The sequence below is a fragment of the Aulonocara sp. 'chitande type north' Nkhata Bay genome, linkage group LG22, assembly GCF_057382095.1.
Source record: "Aulonocara sp. 'chitande type north' Nkhata Bay isolate Kocher_YH1m ecotype deep benthic linkage group LG22, A_spYH_male_GT1.1, whole genome shotgun sequence".
Taxonomy (NCBI): Eukaryota; Metazoa; Chordata; class Actinopteri; order Cichliformes; family Cichlidae; genus Aulonocara; species Aulonocara sp. 'chitande type north' Nkhata Bay.
The window spans coordinates 34264254-34281368 of NC_141364.1; the positions used below are offsets into that span (position 1 = coordinate 34264254).

General features: G+C 43.1%; 2 protein-coding genes across 3 annotated transcripts in view; one reads left to right on the forward strand and one right to left on the reverse strand.

Moving 5' to 3' along the window:
• The window catches only part of thrb (thyroid hormone receptor beta), a 116119-nt gene that overhangs the window by 63965 nt on the left and 35039 nt on the right, over nucleotides 1-17115 (reverse strand). The window lies entirely within an intron of this gene.
• Nucleotides 11877-16054, forward strand: LOC147304546 (uncharacterized). Its single transcript, XM_086281001.1, has 5 exons — nucleotides 11877-12291; nucleotides 12480-12804; nucleotides 13054-13166; nucleotides 13272-13448; nucleotides 14880-16054. Exons 2-5 carry the CDS (start codon nucleotides 12796-12798, stop codon nucleotides 15982-15984), a joined length of 1404 nt encoding a protein of 467 aa, XP_086137127.1. The 5' UTR covers nucleotides 11877-12291; nucleotides 12480-12795; the 3' UTR covers nucleotides 15985-16054.

Sequence of the window (17115 nt, forward strand, 5' to 3'; positions counted from 1 at the left end):
TGTGTGTGCTTTGATTGTGATCTGCGATCCCAGCATTTGGAAAATAGCTTCACAATATGTTTCTCAGCCTTGTTTTTTTAATCCAGTACTTCCTTCATTCTCTGAGCCTCTCGATCGCCTCCTTTTCTCCCTTCCTGCACATAGTTTGGCAGGCGCTTTGCTATTTTCCCTCTCCTGCTCCAAGGACTGTATCCACATCAAATTCTGCTTTTGTTTTTACATCAATGGACCAAAACAATTTTTTTAAACTAAGAAAACAAACAAATAAACACCTAAGATATTTTTTCTCACTCGTAAAATTATTAAAATGTCAAATTTCAGCATTAAAAAACAAAACAAAACAAAACCTGGCTTCAACTCAATTTAACTGTATTTATACAGCCCCAAATAAAAGCATTGTGTCAAGCAACTTTATATTGTAAGGAACAGACCCTACAAGCAAGCACTTTGGCGACAGTGGGAAGGAAAAACTCCCTTTTAACAGGAAGAAACCTCCAGCAGAACCAGGCTCAGGGAGGGGCGGGGCCATCTGCTGTGATTGGTTGGAGGTGAGGGGAAGAAGAGAGGACAAGAAACATGCTGTGGAAGAGAGACAGAGATTAATAATAACTAATGATCAAATGCAAAGTAGTGTATAAACACAAACAGTGAATGATAAGACGTCAGAGAAGAAGAAACAGCCAGTGCATGATGGGAAACCCGCAGCAGCGTAGGCCTATTGCACCATAGCTAAGGGAGGATTCAGGGTCACCAGGAATGGTTTGATTACAGGACAGCTTCTCAAGTCTTAATGAATGTACAGTTTTCTGTAATTAGGCAAATATTTTATAAGAAATGTCGAGCCTTGTATAGACGTTAAATATTTCCGTGAACAGATACAGATGAGCTATTTTAAATAAGGAATACAAATTGTGTCATGAAAAAATAAGCCCCTGTGAACAGGTGGGAAACAAGTCTGAATCCATGCTCATTGTCCACTCTGGACCCATCCAGCACAGAAAGTCAAAAACAAAGAATCTCTAAAATACATTTAATCCCATGTAGAGCTGGGCGATATATCGAGTTTTTAAAAAATATCAATATATTTTTATACGAGATATAAGATGTGACAATATCGTTTATATCGATATAGTCTATGTTAGGTTACAATTATACTTGTGGAGCCGCAAGTTTGCCTCTCTTTCGTCCACTTTCGTCTTTACACAACGTTACTCGGCCTCGCCTCTCCTTCAATGAACACAGCTCCCCCTCCTCCCCCATCGCTTCACCTGCAGGCAACGACAAGATGGACACGGCAAATCTCCGTTAACGAGTTACTGGACGGCGTCAACGTGTTAGCTAGCTAACCACGCTAACGAGCTAACCACGCTAACGCCATGCAGCCCAGAGGTGCTGCACGGACTAAAATCCTTTCATTCTCTCAAAAGTTGACAGCGCGCCTTATGTATGAATTCTGGTTGTGCTTGATGGCCGCGAACCGATTTTTTGTGGAACACGGCGCTCAGCAGCTTGTGGGGATAGGTTAATTGGATAATCCAAATTGTCACTAGGTGTGAATGTGAGTATGAATGGTTGTCTGTCCCTGTGTGTTAGCCCTGCGACAGACTGGCGACCTGTCCAGGGTGTACCCCGCCTCTCGCCCTATGACAGCTGGGATTGGCTCCAGCACCCCCCGCGACCCTGAAAAGGATAAGCGGTAGCGAATGGATGGATGGATGGACGGCGCTCAGCAATCTGTTGGTAAGCTACGGAGCTGCACCGCTTGATGGTCGGAGCAAATGCTCATAATTTATTTTTGAGTAAATTTTATGTACATCTGCTCTATGTTAATAAAAGTGCCTGTGTGACATCTGGGACACAGCTTTGACTAAGAACTCTCTTTTTGTTCTTACTTTATGGCTTTAAAAAAATATCGAGATATATATCTTATATCGCCATCCAGCTAAAAAATATCGAGATATGAATTTTGGGTCATATCGCCCAGCCCTAATCCCATGTCAGGCCTTCATTCTCTGTAGATCATCTCCAACATCACAACTATGAAAGATATTTGTTTGTTTCACTCTGTGCTCGAACAAATCCTCCACAGTCTGGACGCGATGCTCAGGTCAGCTATCATCGCCATTGCTGTGCACAGCCAGACCTGCTCTGTCTGTAATCACTCTGCAAGAGGAGATTCCAGAAGACAGACACCTGTCCAGTGGAGCTGGAGAGGGCTCTGCAAAGTCCTTAACTCATCAGTAGGACTGGTATCTTCTCTTTTGTGCCAGAAGGAACAGAATGATCGCTACCAGAGTCGTATTAAAGGACGTTGAGCAGGCCATTCGTGTGACTGTTTCATTCAATTCATGCAATTTTACGAAAATGAGGGCCAGCAAACACTGGAGAAAATGTTAAAAATGTCACCTTTAGATTGTATAAAAAGCACATTAGTTCTAACCCTACTCGTAGCATTGAGCTTCACTGCTTTTTGTAGCAGCAGCTGAACTGCACAGTGAGAGTTCTTCTGGATGTTAAGCAGGTTTGAAGTTTGCAGAGCCACAGCCATATACCATTTACTGTTATAAACAACCTCTTCTGCTGTGGCATACATTGGATGTCGTCTCTCAACATGAAATGCTTTAAACAATCAAATTAGTTTGAGCTTCTTTCAGGTCTAAATCCATTTCGCCTTCTGTGCCGGCACTTGAGAGTGAACAATGCATCCCATCCTCCAGAAGATGGCAGTAATACTACTACTGCACTGAAACCTTAAACCCAAAGTGAAACTACAGCCATTAAAAGTTCTGAAAAATAAGCAAAATGAAATTCAGTGCAAACCATCAGAGAGAGCTAGCATATCACCATAAACCATCACACAGACATGCCCGAAACACCTGACCTAGGAGGCCCATCCTAGTCGAACACACAAGCTGCCTCAGCAGGCTTCTGATGGAGAGAAGAGCAGCAGCGCTTCCCTGAGTCCCTCCCAAATAACCGAGCTCCTCACCGAAATGCTTTGGAGGTCACCTGCTTGCATCAGCCGTCTGATTCTGTTGCTACACAGGATTGTTGGAGTCAGGTGAGCGTAGGAACCATTAAATCTGTCAAATTCCAACTGCCTTCTTTTCTCATGAATAAGAACCTGAGATAATGTCCTCTATTTAGAGCACCAAGTAATTCCAATGCAGAGTGGGAGGAACAACTCAACGTCTTTCCAAAGAATAGTTTGTAACCATCTTAATAATTCCACGTCATAGAGATTCACGTCAGTTTTATCCTTTTGAAATCACATATCCTCGTAAAATTAGGATGCTTAAATTACCAAACGATGGAAACCACCAAAGAGAACTCCCCTCAAATATGTTCCTGACAGAGGTTGTGCATGAATTTTCTTTGGGTTTTGAAACAAGTTTTGACCATCCAAGCGAAAGTCATATTATTCTTAAAATCAATTCCTTTTTCCAACCCATATCCTCTTGGAAGTGACTACAACCACTCTGGCAAGATGTAACTCACTCAAGGCATCTTGGAGCCCCGACAAAAATGCTGGTTTTAACCACAACACCCAGTTTTGGAAATCTGGAGCACATCATAAAAGTAATAACACCAACTGCAACAAGTAGGACAAACGGGGTCTTTTTTAGTCAGTGTCGATATTCAGTGTTTTCACATTACTTGTTTAACCTGAAAGCTTTGTGTCACTCTTTCAATTCTGTGTGTGTGTGTGTGTGTGTGTGTGTGTGTGTGTGTGTGTGTGTGTGTGTGTGTGCGTGTGTGTGTGTGTGTGTGTGTGTGTGGCCAAACTAGGGCAGTGAGTCCAGCTGAAGCCTCATGCACAGCTGCAAGTCTAGAAGAGGCCTTTGTGTTGTGCTACATTCACGGCCCCTGAAGGAACAATAAAACTGTAAGTCGCTACATAAGACAGGGTGGTATAGCAGAGTAATGAGCACATTTTGAATATCTAAAGCCAAGTGTAAGGTCTTCACTGCTGTCTTCCCTGATAAATATCCCCATTATCTCATTCTACATTAGTGCTGGGTCACATTACTGCATCCCCCGGACTCCCAGCCAGGGAAACTGCTCACACTCACACCATCAACATCAGCTAAGATAAGTTAGGTTTGCTGGTAGTGTGTGAGCTCGTTTGTTAGTTGAGGAAATTTGACCGTGGCCAATCTTTTCTTGCCAACAGGCTGCCAACAGTAATTCACATTTGTATTCTGGTCTGGTGCCAATTTGTTTTCATCTTCCTTCATGAAAAACAACAGTTTGATCACTTAAAAGGGAGTGAGTTGCAAACATAAGCAATTTTCGCTCTAATCTTTGTCAGCAGTCAGTTTGCTCAGCTGTATAGAGTGCATCTGCACAAAAAGGTGAAATTAGGCTAACAAGTAGACCTTGACTGATTAACTTTCTTTAATGAAATGGAAAATATGGAGGGAAGAAAGTTAAATGCAGGCTATAAAACCCATCCCAAAGGCTCATCTCGATGAACACTGCAACACAAATGAACATTGGAATTATTTATCAGTTTGACCTTAAAAACTCTGTGTTGCTCACCATGGTGACAGCAAACTACAAAGAAACTAAAGAGGTTTCTCCATATCTTCACTCAACTACCTGGAGTTTTAGACAGTGTATCTCAGAAATGCTGTGCAAATGTAAATAAAAACACAAAGCAGTAATTTGCAAATATTGAATCCATATATGAATCTCACAGAAAGCACAGACAATGTATTTCATGTAAAATGTTGGCTGATTTTCAATGTGACGCAGCAACATGTCTCAAAAGTTTGGACAGGGCTACAAAGGCTGGAAAATGAAGTATTTCTAAAAATACACATCTACAAGAACATTTAGATGTGGGTAAGGGTATTAAAATGACTGAGTACAGAACGTGTATCTTAGAGAGGCAAACTACTTCAGACGCAGATTAGCAGAGATTTAGCAATATGCAAAAACTCCCAAAATCTTGGAACAATTTCAGATTAAAATACATCAAATGAAACTGCAAATATTTGGGATCTACAACAATATCACAAGAACCCAAGAATCCAGAGGAATCTGTGTGCACAGTGGACAAGGCCAACATTCAATACTGGATGCCCATGATTGGGTCCTGCGCTAAAAAAAGAGAGGAAAAAAAGCATTATTCTGGAATGAAAAGGCAAAGATGTTTTTCTTCTGTTCGGTCAAAGGTCAAAGGTCAAAGGAACTAAAATCCGATTTGGGTAAGACATGGACGCTGCGTCCCGCAGGCTAAACGGGAGGCTTGTTATCGGCACTCATTTCAAAAGCCTGCATGTTGGCTGGTATGAGGTGCATCATCAATGATGACAAGTATACACAGGTTTCAAAGCAAAATATGCTCCCATCAGATTACATCTTTTTCAGGGAAACCTTGCTTATGTCAGCAAAACAATGCTAAACCACATTTATTACAACAGCATGGCCTCATAGTGGACGAGTCATGGTGCTGGAATGGACTGCCTGAAGCCCGGACCAAGGGTGGAAATTAAAAATTGATGCAACACAACACAGCCTGTTTTCTCCAGGACCGCAATTCCTTGAATGATGCATTTCACCTCTTTGTGGCCTTTAGATGATCCCCGGTCTTTGATGACCTCTAATTTAGAGTATTTTGTGCCTACAGTAAAGCTATCAGTCTTGCTGCTGGAAGTCGTGTATCTCACGGTTGTCACCTCTTTTCCATTTTTTCATTTTAAAACTGCCGTTTAACGTAAAACCTCTTGAGAAGAGTGTTTGTTTCTGCCGCCTGCTCAACTCCACAAATGCAACGCCACATTACTAAAGTTACTGCTTCCTTTTAAAGCCCCTTTTCCGTTAGTACCTGCTCGGATCGAAGCTGCGTGGTTGTCGCCATAGCAACGCACCCAAGCGTCCCGTGACGCAGTTAGTAAGCGACACAAACGCTACAAAAAAGATGGACGTCGAGGCGACGACATACCTGCTGCTCAGTCTGTGGCTTTGCGTGCATTGTTTTTTGCAACCATGTCCCTCGCTGCCCAGTTTCAAAACTGGCGGTTTAAATTTTCGTGAAAGAGACGCGCTCACGACTCATCGACTGACGCTACTGACGTCACATTTTAGTACCTGCTCGGATCACATGACGGCGTTTAGAGCAGACTAGCAGCAACTCAGGCACATTGCTGCCCCCAGCAGGTCAGGAGCCACGGTGGTTTGTGCATTGTTCAAATTTACACGCCACTTTATAAATTTTACCCGCATTTGGCCAGTGGTGGCTGCTAATTTCCACCCCTGGTCCAGATTGTTCACATATTGAAAACATTTGGAGTATCATGAAAGAAAATTATGACCAAGAGCACCCAGGACTGTTGAGAAATCCATCTCTAACCTGGGACAATTCCTAACTGTTTATAGGGGATAAATCCCCAAACCCACCTGAGATACGACAAAGTTTATTCCCTCTAAAGTGTTCATGGACCCCATTTGGTGAGATGAAGGTTCAAGTACTCTGAAAATTCTGCTTAATTAGATTAGATTAGATTAGATTAGATAGAACTTTATTAATCCCTCGGGTGGGTTCCTCTGGGAAATTCGATTTCCAAAAAAGCACAGCACCGACAGAAGTTACAGAGTTACAGAATATTATATATATATATATATATATATATATATATATATATATATACATATACATACACACACATATATATAAATACAGAGACAATATAAATAAAATATACGAAGGGGATAAATAGAATAAATAGGAATAAAAAATAAAAATACAAGTGAATTGCACATTTCAAGTATTGAGTCTATTGCACTGTTGACTATTTACAAAAAGTATTGCACAGTGAGGTGAAGAGGCACTACAGCTTAGTTGTTCCCCCCTCCTTTGTCCTCCTGTTTCCCCTCCCTCTCCCCTCCAGAGAGGAGTTATACAGTCTGATGGCGTGTGGGACAAAGATCTGTGTTTAATCTGTTTAATCTGTGTTTAAATGAACATATACAAACAATCATCCTTGGCTGCATATTTAATTATAGAAACATTGAATACCTTCTCAGGTGCTTCAAGAGTTTGGGGTATATTACCCATTCATACACACCATTCAGTGAGAGCTCGGTCAGCATTGCTGCCAACTCGATCTCGGTGGGTGTTGCACTTCGTCAGGCCTTCCCTTTTGTCACAGAGTCTAGTCATAATTTTTATGAACTGTAGGGGTAAGTGGAGGAAGGCTTCCGTTTGGTAGGCTCAGAATTTTATCTCTGCTTTTGTGGATGCTGTTGGCCTCATCAGGTGATGACCTCCACACTGAAGTGGTCTGCAGAACAGTTTAAAGCAGCAGAGATGAGAATTAGTCCAAGTCTGAGGCAGGAAAAGGCTGGAGTGCTCATTCTGGGTCAAGGACAAAATGTATGTCAGGGCCTGATACCCGATGATCTATGTTCCTGTTCCACGAGCTTTGGTTAGTGACCAAAATAATTAGATTGTGGGCAAAAGAGGTTGAAATCAGCTTGGAAGGGTGTCTGGCCTCTCCCCTTAGAGATAGGGTGAGAACTTCAGTCACCCTCAGCTGGCCTGGAAAAGCCTCAGTCCTCCCACCTGGATAAGTTGGAGGAAGTGTCTGATGAGAGGGAGCTCTGGGCTACTGTGCTTAAGCTGCTGTCCCTGTGACCTGGCTGCAGTTAAGTGGAAGAAAACAGATGGATAAACGGCATGGAGATAAAAAGGTGGACGAATATGCTAACCCTGCAGCCACCTTTCATGCCAACAATGGACAAGGAAGCTAAATGTTTCTTCCCCACACTGTGACAGCTGAACTGGTACGTGGATAAAGCCTTAATGAATTTAAACTGGTGCCTTTGATCATTAAAGGCGATTTGTTCCAACAGACAACTTTTCATATCTGACGTCATCATTTGGTTCTGAATACTGAACCTGTGCTCTGCTGCCATGATGGCGACTAAAATTCAAACATTATGTTTTTGCAGACCACCACCAGGGAAAATGATTCCCAACCGTCATGCCTCGCTCCCACTATAATGGAAGTTCACTTGCTTCCACCATTATAACCAAATCTGAGTGCCTAATCCACGCTCACAGGTTCTTGTCAGGCACACTCTCAGTGAAGTGCAAACCACAGAGGACAAGCAGATATAAAAACAAAATGGTGCAATAACACTGTGTGTGTGTGTGTGTGTGTGTGTGTGTGTGTGTGTGTGTGCGCGCGTGTGTGTGTGCGTGCGTGCGTGTGTGTGTGCGTGTGTGTGTGCGTGCGTGTGTGTGTGCGTGCGTGTGTGCGCGTGTGCGTGTGTGTGCGCGCGCGCGTGTGCGTGTGTGTGTGCGTGTGTGTGTGCGTGTGTGCGTGCGTGCGTGCGTGCGTGAGAGAGAGAGAGGGACAGACAGACAGAAAGGGAGTCGGCTATTTCAGTGCATTATAATTTCAGAGAGTGCAATGAGTCAGCAGAAGAGGAGAGCAAATGAGGAGAGGGTTTAAAAGAGAGAGACTACTAGGGAGGATGACAGATGGCTGGTGTAAAGGAGAGAGGAAAGGAGGCAAACTAGGCAAACTACAGAGCAGTGCTGAATAATATCCAGAGTCCAGAGGGCCCTTTGAAACAGCAGGGTGATGAAACCTCCTGTGCTTGTTGGCAGTGGAACAGCCCAGGGACCACGCAGCTCTGAGCGCCACAGCCAAGGTCTTACATAACAGGCAACAGCGCTGAAAGCTCCCATTCCAGCACCTCTTAAAGGTGAAGGCACATCAGCCACGAGCCAAAAAGACGGACAAACGCGCCTTTCTAGCTGCACATCTACAGTTAATGTTACATGTTAGTTACACTTGGAATGGAAAAAGTGTACGAACCTAAGATAAGAAAGAAGAACGTGAGTTTGAATATAAAGCTGCACAGTGTTCAATAGATGTTGTGAAAGCATATTTATACAGCTCCTTCCACTGTCATTCAACCCGCTCTACAATATATAAGATTTAAAACGTATCACAGCCCCGTGACACAGCTACCAATACATTTGTCACCATTACAAACACACATATATGTATCTACATACATAGGAAGAAAATACAAAATCCCCCAAGCCTGAAAAACAAAGAACAAATCCATGTTTACATTTTGTAGAGCTGGGTGAAAAACCCAATAAAACAACATCCTGCTGCTTTGTTTTGGTTTGCTGTCTTCTTCAGTTTAAAGTATCGCTGTCCACAGTGTCTCAATGGAAACACTCGACGCCATCTAAAGGTCTTTGCACACCTATAGTTCGTTACATTTGGTCAGTTGATAAGTTTGTAAACTTGTAGCTTTATCCCAGGGTTTTCTTCTCAGGGACAAAAACAGAAAAATGTGTCACTACACACCACATTTAGTCCTCGTATTGGTCAGATTTGTCTGGGGCAAGAGAAAGAAAGGCGGGTGCTGTGTCCCAGAATGCAAAGCATCCCTGGCTACAGGATGGCATTGAGCTAAAATACACCAGATACCTGGTGGACAACTCAAATCCCATCACACTATAAACCAACCGCTCCACAGACCACGTCCTCCGAAGGGTCTCGGTGTGGCTCTTTTGGTCCACATCAAAGTGCAGTCCCCACGTTCACAGGTAAATATGGTCTTTAGTGCTGTTATAGTGTTGCACACCTAATACTGACTTTTACTGCTGAGCCTTTTTATGGGCTCAAAATGTGGTCATAAATATTTTGTACTTGTAAATCAGGATTTGTATGTGTAAAAAGATTTGTGTGTGGACTTAGCCAAAAAAACCTGCAAGTTACAAGTACGAATTCTGACCCTATTTTTCTTCCTTTCATCTGATTGGTCAATGTCATGTCAATCACAAATGTAACTATCCAATCAGAGAACAGATGGGTTTGGCTGTCGGAGGGGCGCTTTTTTGAACTGCAGGTCTTTGAGGGGAATAAATGCAGTGTTGCCAACATAGCGAATTTGTCACTATATTTAGCGAGTTTTCAGACCCCTTAAAAAAGACGTGAAAGCGCGTATCTCTTTTACTCTCAACAAGCAGCGGGTGCTGTAACGCAGTTAGTTCTTCTTTTACTGTTATGCTGTTTTGTGGATCACAAGGTTTAAAACTACTTATAAACACACACACACACAAAGTAACTCCACCAGAGTGCCTATTTCGGGTCACTTGCCGGTCCAAGCCCGGGTAAAGGTGCAGGGTTGGAATTGTGACATTAAAAAAAAACAATAATTGCTAAAAGAAATTTAATTTGTAGCTCTAAATAAACTCTAAATGCATTTAGGACATTTTTACTCACTTTATGTCTCTTCCACGATGTTATTTCTCTCTCCAACAACATAGGTTACAATTAGATTAGCATTACCAATTATGCAAATTAGGCGATGACGTCATTTAGCGACTTCTAGCGACTTTTAGGACAACCAATAGCGATTTTCCTTACTGAGGAGTTGGCAACACTGAATAAATGCCCTTTTACATGCCTGCCCAGCGTTTTCCTTCATCACCACGAAGGAAAACAGTCTGTGGTTGTCCGAGTTTGGTGATTTTTTGTGTCACAGGTTTACGTGCTTAATACAGGGACCTCCAGAGCCTTTTCAACAGCGCTGCGGACCTCGGGAGAGGGGGCAGTGTTGTGGAAATGGCACAGTCTTCACTAGTGGGGATAGTTACAAAGCCTTCTTCATTTTGAATTAGCGATACGTTTTTATTGAACATTTGAAGATAAAAAAACAGAAACTCTTGTAGAGGACATAAAGTCAGAGATAGAAACGACAAGGAGCAGGTGAATCTAGTACAGGTAGAGCTGCCGAAAAACCCCACAGAGCTCAGCAGCCAGCGCAACAAATTCTGGATCCTTGGCCTTTAGCTAGCAGTTAGCATTAGCAGCACATGCTGCTTCCGATGCAGTGTTGCCAACTCCCCAGTAAGGAAAATCGCTATTGGTTGTCCTAAAAGTCGCTAGAAGTCGCCAAATGATGTCATCGCCTAATTTGCATAATTGGTCATGCTAATGTAATTGTAACCTACGTTGTTGGAGAGAGAAATAAAATCATGGAAGAGACATAAAGTGAGCAAAAAATGTCCTAAATGCATTTAGAATTTAGAACTACAAATTAAATTTTTAACAATTTTTGTTTTAATGTCACAATTCCAACCCTGCACCTTTACCCGGGCTTGGACCGGCAAAAGTGACCCGAAATAGGCGCTCTGGTGGAGTTACTTTCTCTGTGTGTGTTTATAAGTAGTTTTAAACCTTGTGATCCACAAAACAACATAACATTAAAGAAGAACTGACTGCGTTACAGTCAGTGCGGAAGCAGCGGCTTCACTCATTTGCAGTTTGGACGCAAAGATGTGAACATCTCCTACCCTGATAGCAGCTGCGTGAGGACTATCCTCCGCCTGTGAGCGCTTTGGCACGGGTGAGGTGCCCACGGCAGCACCTGCTGCTTGTTGAGAGTAGGAGCGATGCGCGCTTTCATGTCAAAAAGTCATTATAAATAAGTCTCCAATAACACCAGAAAAAGTCGCCAGATTTGTTGCTAGTCGCTTTTTAGAAAAAACGAACAAATATAGAAAGGATTCATGGACATTATTGTAGAAAGTTGAACACTTAAAAGGAAATTCTGTTACTAAGACTTCATAAAAAATATTTATAATGATCGATTTTATATGTGGAGGACGCAGACAGTCATAGTTTTCCATCAGACGGAGGGACTCATCTATTCTCTACAGCAGCGGTCCCTAACCCCCGGGCCACGGCCCGGTACCAAACGACTCACAGACCGGTACCGGGCCGTGAGAGTTGAGGCTAATAATTAACTCGGTTTCCCTGGGTCTTTGCCGTGTTGTAGTTGTGTGTCTTATTTTGAAAGAAAGGTTTACACGTTACCATAGCGACCAGAGCGCATTATGGAGGATGTTACTCTCAGTCTTGACTGGCTAATAAAGTTACACCATTACACAGTTAATTCGCGTTTATTGTTATATTTACAAAATACCACCGTTTTTGTCGTATCATGTTATTTTGTTGCATTTATCCGCCACACCGTGAAAATACTGTCTGACGTTAAACCGGCCAGTGGAGCAGCGAAGGTTGGGGACCGCTGCTCTACAGCCGTAATCAATCCCGGCCCTTTCAGTTGTAATGAGGCTTGCTGTTTACGCTTCAGTGCCAGGCAGTCAGCAACAAGGTGATCCTTTAATAACAGTATTCACCATCATGTGGACGTGAGGGGGTCTCACGACCAGACTCAAGCCTCGCACGGCGCAACTCGACATTAACGTCACCTTGTGTTCATTTACGAACATTATTCATCTCTCGGGTAAGGATGCTTAAAATCCTCCAATAGCATTGGCTCACGAGGTGACTCATAATCATCATTAACTGTCTAATTAGTGGCCTGAGCTGTAAAGCAGGGCTGGGAGAGCTGCGTTCACATGTTGGCGCCATACTCTGCGCCCTTCTCTAAACAAACGCTTCTTATAGCAAAGACACTGTCCTTCATTTCAGCTAAACTTCCACTCGAAGACGTTCAAACGATGCCTGGAGCGCAAAAGACCGCAGTACTGCCAGGTGGGCGTGTCTCAGTAGCTATGCCATGAAAACTACACAGAAAAGCCGCACGTGAAGTCAACGCGAAGCATGCGCATGCGCCACGGCCAAAGGCGCTGAACGTTCGAACCGACGTCACGTCAGGTCCCCTGATGGTCAAAAGTACACAACTATCCAGATCTAGTGTGAGGACGGAGAGTGAAAGATTGGAAAAAGTGATCATTTGTGCAAAGCTGTCGCCAAAACGTGAATTCACGGACGAGATTGTGGAAACATGAACGTGGTAGGACTCTGAAAAATTGATCAGACCACCTCTCATCAATATTTTAGACATTTTGAAAATGCAATAATTGCAATGATTATATGTGAGAAGCTTAGTGGTACTGGTGGACTAACTGTTACAGAAGCATCCAAAATGAGCACCAATACTGTTTGTGCAGCTGTGACAAAAACCTTACATTGGCTGCTGGTCTAATTCTTGTTATTTTGGATGTGTAACGCCTGCTCCCTGACATCTGTCTGTTCTTTCTAGATCCCATTAGATGAACGTGCTGAACCGAGGTGCAGTCATCTCAGCGTGCCTCTGTTCAGATTTGGAGACATTGAACGATGCCTCAGAAACTATTTAGACGATTTATCGCTCAGGTAAGTCACAAGCTCAAAGTCAGCGAGACAGTTACCAGCATACACAGACATATTCACTGGTTACAGGTTTGTTTCGCTCAACCAGTCTCAATGTTTTTCTTTCAGACAGTGGACGGCATTAGCCACCGATGACGTCTCCTCGGATGTCGTCGATCTGCTGACCGAGATGTGCCGAGCACTCATAGGGCACATTAGCACCGTAGTGTATAAAGTCATACGCCGACAGGTTTCATGCTGCCCACATCGCCATGATCGTGGAGACAAAGAAAGCTCCGCTGACCGGTAAATCTAAAGCTTGCTTTATCAAACAGTTTCATTCAACAACAACAACAACAACAATCTTTATTTATAGAGCACATTTAAAAGCCAACGGCATGCCAAAGTGCTTAACATAAAACAAATGAACACAAGTATAATTTCATAAAAACAAAAAATAAAAGTGTAAAATTTGTTCACAGGAAAAAGCCACCAGCACAATATAACTATGCCATCAAAACACAATGGCGATATGACATGCACAGCGCAAATAAAAGCATGATAGGAAAATTAATAGAATAAATCGCTGCAAACAAGGCCAGCATTTAACCGGTAGAAAAAGCAAGATTAAACAAATACGCTTTAAGCGGTGATTTAAAAGACTGAATAGAGTCAGACGCCCGGATGCCAATTGGAAGGTTGTTCCACAACTCTGGTGCAGCCAGAGCAAACGCTCGATCACCTCTAGATTTCAACCGAGATCTAGGCTGCACCAACAGTAACTGTGAGGATGATCTTAAAGCCCTAGCAGGAACATATGAGCTTAAGAGTTCCTTAAGATAGCTCGGTGCTGTGTTGTTAGTGATTTTAAAAGTAAACAGCAGAATTTTAAATTGGATACGGTATTTCACAGGCAACCAGTGCAAATCAGCTAGGACGGGAGTAATGTGGGCAAACTTCCTAGTTTTGGTTAGAATGCGTGCAGCAGCATTTTGGACTGTCTGTAATCTGTGAAGGAGGGCAGAGTGGAGACCAAAATAGAGTGAATTGCAGTAATCCAGTCTCGAAGTTACAAAGGCATGGATGAGCTTTTCCAGGTCTTTATGCGGGATATACTGCCTGGCCTTAGAAATAAGGCGGAGTTGGTAAAAACTGGATCTAACAACAGCAGACACTTGTTTATCAAGTTTAAAAGAGCTGTCAAGTAACACGCCCAGATTCCTAACAGTGTCGGAAAAGGAACTAGTGAGAAAACCAAAAGCATCACGAAGTTTGGCACGAAGGACGTCACTGCCAAAGACCACAATTTCAGTTTTCTTATCATTGAGGATAAGAGTATTTGCCAGGAGCCATTGCCTGACCTCACACATGCACTCTCGAAAACAATTCAAGGACAAAGCTAGGTCATCATTTAACTCAAAGTAGATCTGAATGTCATCGGCATAATAATGAAAAGCGATGTGATATTTCTCAAAGATAGCGCTTAAAGGAAGCATGTACAATGAGAACAGAGTAGGGCCTAACACAGATTCAGTCTTTCTTCTTCTTAGACGTTTTACATGAGATGGTTCATCGGGTAATCCTGGTGACGGAGGGGTTTTTCAGAGGACACAGCATTGCTTCGTTTACATCACGTGTGAAGTCGTCCATGTGGTTTCTTTTAATGACGCCTGTAGATTTGGACAAAGCAGTGATAGTGTGGGAAGATGACTACGTTTCTCTTCTCTCCCTTTTCAGGATGAAGGTTGAACCTCTGCTTGATGGGTGCAGTGACTGCAGGGTGACAGAGGATGATATTCAGGCCAGCCTCAGAAACATCTTTCATTACTGCTTCGGTTGGGTCTTGGGTTTTGGGCAACGGCGGTCTTGTGACTCAGACAAACTACTGACTTTATTTTCAGTGTCGATTGCAAAGAACGTAAACTCAGCCCTGAGTCGTATCACAGGGTCCACGTCCTTGCAATCAGATAGATCCACATCCCCAACAAACTTTGTTGGGATGGTTCACAGTGTAGCGAACATTTTAAAGGACTTTACAAAGACCTTAGCTCCCCCTTTTGTAGATGGTGAGAGTCGCAGCTACAGCATTGTTGACTCGCCAAACTCTGAGGAAGATGACGACTTTAAACCAGAGTCTGCAGAGACTTTTAAAAGCACACAGACTCCAGCTTGTGTAGGTGAGGGAGATGTGGGTAGCGAGGGCAACAGTGATGCATTTCAAATCACTGATGTCCAAAATCTTGACCGTGAGAGTTCAGAGAGTGAAGAAAAATGTAGCGACGCCCCGCAGTGCTCGTCTGGGGCGCTTCCTGCGCCCGCAGAGACCGATACCTTTCTCATATTGTGTCTTGCAAATTTAGTCGCTCACGTTTCTGAGAAAACACAAACAACTGCTGTAAAGCTGAATTTTCAGCAGATAGTGACTGATATAAGAGAGAAGATTGGGGGAGACTTGACTCCTCTAAAAACTGTAAAAAACTTGTACATCATAATGTACAAAGACCTGTGTCGCATATTTGGATCCAAATACGTGCTTCAGTTTGTGATGGAAAAGGGTGACGCGACTTTTGTAGCAGCCGTTGTGGAGCTATTAAAAGCAGAGCTAAAAGCATCGAGCGGCTCCGGTCACGCGCTGAGACGTTTAGAAAGTAACAAAAGCGTTTCTCCAGCCAGTGAGAACAAAACGCAACAATCTGCCAGTGAGGACAACGCACAAAATGGATCCACAGGTTCCCAGAAAGACAGGCCGAGAAACTGTGTCGTTAGGGCCCTCGCTTCTTTTTGTAGATCTTTGAGGAGGCTGTTCAGTTGCTGCATGAGCAGCGAGTCAGAAACAGAGTGATTATCTTCATAATTACTCACATAATTTGCTTCTTAATTTGGAAATAAAATGTGTTTGTCAGATCATTTAATTGTTAAATGTGTATAATGGTTTGTAGTCTCATCAGTCACAATGTAGAGACAATCGCACAAACTCGATTTAGTCAGAGCACTTTGAGTTGGTTTTGTCATTGTAGGTTAAATGTAGATATTTATTCTAGATATTGGGCACAAAGGCGTCCTCAGCTCTGTAACAGAGAGGTGTTGGCTCAGTGTGGAAATGTCCTGATGACATCAGTACTTTTGATTCTAGCCTGACTGATCAAGTTCCAGTTAAAGGGTTTTGACTGTCTTGAGAGACGGCACGTTGTAGACAGAGACATATTCCTAACTGTAAAACTCAAGAAACAGTCTGAGGCTACGTTCACTCTGCAGGTCTTGATGCTCAATTCAGATTTTTTGATCAAACGCGCTCTAGTGTGAACGCTCAGAGCGGCCGCGTGCACAAAAGAAGACGTCACACACGACGCTCTGTTTAGACCCAGAGCAACAGGATGTGTGACTGATGGCCTTAATGTAAAGACTTCAGACTTTACATTTCCCAGTTTTGCTTTAAGTTATAAAGTTTTGTTATTTACATTTGTCCTAATAATGATCCTTACTGCTGTTTCAGAGGAGCGCTGCTTCTAGCTGCAGATTTCTGTCAGAATCTGCAGATTATACAGTACAAAGAAAATGTTCACGTTTCTCCAACGCTGTCTTCCCAGCAGTTTCCCTGGATAGAAGCGTTCACCATGTCGGGCGCTGATAGTCGGCGTCTGTCTTGTGTCGGTGACGTAAAAGACGGATTTAATGCGACGTGACCGTCAAACAGCAGTCGCTTTCTAAAACATCGGATATGTATCGGATTCAGCACCACATACCAAAGTGACCCAGATCGGATTTGAAGATATCGGATTTGTGCCGTTCACACCGTCACACCATGATTGGATAGATGGTCGCAGAGGGTCAGAGAAGTCTGATTTGATGCGCTTTCCCCTGCATCCGATGTGAAAGGACCTTTATGCTGCGCACTGTGACTCACAGCAATGGTCCCGGGTCAGCCCAGACTTTGTGTTAAACTAATCCTAAAATAATAATGGTATTTCTAACC

Bases quoted from the DNA above. Each gene is read 5' to 3' on its own strand.
- LOC147304546 (XM_086281001.1), top strand. The intron at 13,167-13,271 runs GTAAGTCACAAG...TTTTTCTTTCAG, and splicing joins TTAGACGATTTATCGCTCAG to ACAGTGGACGGCATTAGCCA. The intron at 13,449-14,879 runs GTAAATCTAAAG...CTCCCTTTTCAG, and splicing joins AAAGAAAGCTCCGCTGACCG to GATGAAGGTTGAACCTCTGC.